The sequence below is a fragment of the Lactuca sativa genome, chromosome 2, assembly GCF_002870075.4.
Source record: "Lactuca sativa cultivar Salinas chromosome 2, Lsat_Salinas_v11, whole genome shotgun sequence".
NCBI lineage: Eukaryota > Viridiplantae > Streptophyta > Magnoliopsida > Asterales > Asteraceae > Lactuca > Lactuca sativa.
Genome location: NC_056624.2, coordinates 170,083,631 through 170,087,302, shown reverse-complemented (window position 1 = coordinate 170,087,302; position 3,672 = coordinate 170,083,631). Strand labels below are relative to the sequence as shown.

General features: G+C 35.1%; 1 protein-coding gene across 1 annotated transcript; it reads left to right on the top strand.

Annotated features, from left to right (window-relative positions):
- The first annotated feature begins 1,239 nt into the window (after window positions 1-1,239).
- Window positions 1,240-2,848, top strand: LOC111908244 (BES1/BZR1 homolog protein 2). Its single transcript, XM_023904075.3, has 2 exons — window positions 1,240-1,568; window positions 1,956-2,848. The coding sequence occupies exons 1-2, from the start codon at window positions 1,344-1,346 to the stop codon at window positions 2,652-2,654; spliced, it is 924 nt and encodes a 307-aa protein (XP_023759843.1). The 5' UTR covers window positions 1,240-1,343; the 3' UTR covers window positions 2,655-2,848.
- Window positions 2,849-3,672: the final 824 nt, after the last annotated feature.

Sequence of the window (3,672 nt, the reverse complement as noted above, 5' to 3'; positions counted from 1 at the left end):
GTCGAAAGCGGGTCCCACGGGGCCCATGTCAAGTAAGAAGCGTGTGATGTGTCTGTGATGGTCCCCACGACAACTGCACACAATCCCAGCCCCATTCCTTTGTCCACACGTGATGCTGTTTGGTTCGAGCTTAACAGCTCCACGTCAGCACCTCCCTCAGATAACGGAGGCAAGTAAGCGCCTTTAGTTTCATTTAATTACAGATAAGTCCCTATACAATAACCTAACCTACAGTTGTAGGTACAAAAACATAAGTTATTGGCTTATTGCATTAACAGCTTGAAGTGTGTTTATGACTTTATGTTTAGCATCCGTTCATGAGAAAAAAAAAGAGCTAATCAGAAAAAATGCCATAGAAGATAATCTTATAATATAAAATGATAATCCTTTTAACATTTAACACAAAATAACAATTAATTAGTATTATTTTGTTCATGGAAATTCCACGAAATAAAACCATGGAAATTTAGATAAAATGTACACATAAAATAGATAAAAATATTGTTTATAGAAGGCATATATTTTTTTCATACAAAATGTCATTAAGTGGGTACTAAAAGGTAAATATAAAAACAAGTGGAGTATAGACAAACTCTATTATTTTTTCTTATATTCTTTTCCTTCTTAGGTCAGTGTGTAAAAAAAAACTAATTTATTATAATTTGTTGTTTGGTAATATACAAGATTGCTTATGAAATAGATTATAAATTAACTTTTGATATCTACTTTGAGATAGGTCGTGATAAATTTGTAGGGATTTTTTAAAAATATTCTAAATATATCTTAAATTATATTTTTTTTCTTTTTTCCTTTAATTATATTTATAAATGTCTAATTATGTCATTTTCATTGTAATTTAGTTTATAAACTACTTTTTTACCAAAAACTATTAATTCATAAGTTAGCTTATCAACTATAATTAACTTTTAAACCATGTTTGCCAAACATGATTTTATTCTTTATTTTGAGCTTTCTTTTCTTTCTCACTCTAAGCATCATTCATTCATAACAAAATTAAACGCGCTAGAAATCTCTAAACTAATTGCATATTTTTCATGAAATAAAATCATTTTCACAAAATATTATGTTATTTTTTTATATAGAGGACTCACATATATGGTAATTTAACTGAATAGCTCTTTAAAGAAACTTGGAGGGCATATTTACAGTTTCGACATAAGTTAGGGGTGTAAGTATAATACTCTAAAAGTTCAGAGTAATATACACTTGACCAATCTGAGTTCGACGAATTGGATCAAAAGGAACTCCAAGTCCTCGTGAATCCACACATAACAAAAAGTTTGCACACGCGAAAAGAGAAAGTCGCCGGAGCAATCAAAGAAATGACCGGCGGCGGTTCTTCTGGACGGCTCCCGTCGTGGAAGGAGAGAGAGAACAACAAGAGACGAGAGAGGAGAAGAAGAGCCATCGCCGCAAAGATCTACGCCGGACTTCGATCTCAGGGGAACTATCGTCTTCCCAAACACTGTGACAATAACGAGGTCTTGAAAGCACTCTGCGCTGAAGCTGGTTGGGTCGTTGAAGAAGACGGCACCACTTATCCCAAGGTCTGTTTCTCCAAATTCCAATTTCATCTGTATCGTAATTAGGGTTTTTCCTAGATCTACTTACTTCTAAATCCCCTTTCTCAGCGTTAAATGCTAGATGTTTGCATTCGTTTTAAGGATGATTTCGTTATCGAAATCACTTCCCTGGTCAATTATTTCAAAATTTGTTTGATATTATGTTAGAACAAGATAAGATTGGGGGATGAGTTGACTTCCAGACCTCGATTCACTTAAAATCTCGTTCTAGGGTTTGGGGCTTATTGCAACTTTGAAGAACATATCAAAACTGCTTCCTGTTTAGGATCGATTTACAGAATTAAGATGCAATTTTGATTTTTCAATTTGAATTAGAGAACCCTAAATCTGTAAAATCTTGTTTGATTACAGGGATGTAAGCCATCTCCAAATGAAATGGCAGTGATGTCAACAAACATAAGCACATGTTCATCAATCCAACCAAGCCCAATGTCATCATCATTCCCAAGTCCTGCACCATCATACCATGCTAGCCCCACATCATCATCATTCCCAAGCCCATCTCGCCATGAAAACCCACCACCACCTCACCATTCATCCTACATTCTCCCTTACCTCTGCAACTTATCCTCCCTCCCCCCTCTCAGAATTTCCAATAGTGCCCCTGTCACCCCACCTCTCTCCTCCCCAACATCCCGTGGAACAAAGCGAAAACCCGACTGGGAAATGCTATCCACAACCGCATTACAGTCATTCCGCCACCCTCTCTTTGCCGCCTCTGCTCCGACCAGCCCCACCCGCCGCCACCGCGTTCCTCCGGCGACCATCCCGGAATGTGACGAATCGGATGCTTCCACGGTGGATTCCGGCAGGTGGGTGAGCTTTCAGACCATGGCGGCATCGGTGGCACCACCTTCACCGACTTTCAACCTTGTGAAAACTTCAAGTCAACAACCGTTTTTCCAAAATGGAATGGTGGTGCAGAATGGTAATGGGTGTGAGTTTGAGTTTGAGAGTAGTACTTTGAAGGCGTGGGAAGGTGAGAGGATTCATGAAGTTGGATCAGATGATTTGGAGCTTACACTTGGAAGTGGGAAAGGTGTGATTTGAATGATATGTTATAATTTATTTATGGAGTTGAGAAAATGGAGATTGTTTATAGGTTGAAAAGAAGTGGGATATTCTTGTTTTCTGTAGAAGGATATGATTGTTGGTTAATAGAATGGGTAGATTTTACAGAAAGAATTGATCTCATTTTCTTGTTTTTTCGATGGAATGGGAGTTTAGTAGATTAAATTGTTTAACATGTCGTATCTATTATGCAAAAACTGAAAAAGAAACATATATATATATATATATATATATATATATATATATATATATATATATATATATATATATATATATATATATATATATATATATATATATTGTGATTTTAGAAGAAAATGACAAAACTTTAAAATATGAATACTAAGTGGATTTATTTTTTGTATGCAGGCAAACACAATTAGATTGGTCATTTAGACTACATTAACTTAACAATAGATCATAACTTTAACATATATGGATCTTTGATTAAACATATATAATAAATTAAACAATTTCTAATATTCAAATCATAGAATCAACAACACATAACATATAAAAAAATCAAAGGCCGTTTAGCCCCATAATGATTAAGCAAACTGAATGATAGCCTAATGATTCCACTTTTGATTCTTCAAACTCTTGCTCAAATCGTGATCTCCAACTTCAAAATTTCCTTAGAAGGGTTTCCGGTCGTCAAAATACCCATATATCTTAAGGGGATTGGTGTCTCTTTCTGATATTTCCTTTTACGTTAAGAACAATACTTTAATTATAGATTTTCCAAACTGACAAAAACCACAGAAAATAGGGGCTTATGGACGTGGCGCGTCGGCATGGAAGTCACGTTGTACTTGAATTCTTCGACATCAACTTACCGTGTATGTAATCAGGATGTGAACTTTCTTTATTGTTTATATTGTCAAATTATTTGGTCTTTATCCACTTCATTTAGCTTCTTTTCTGCTCACCAATGAATTTATTTGTAAAATCATAATCCAAACATTGTAAAATCATTATGTTCATTTGAAACCACCTA

Coding starts and splice junctions, on each gene's coding strand:
- LOC111908244 (XM_023904075.3), top strand. CDS start 1,344: ATGACCGGCGGCGGTTCTTCTGGACGGCTCCCGTCGTGGAAGGAGAGA. Junction 1,569..1,955: donor ACGGCACCACTTATCCCAAG/GTCTGTTTCTCC, acceptor GTTTGATTACAG/GGATGTAAGCCATCTCCAAA.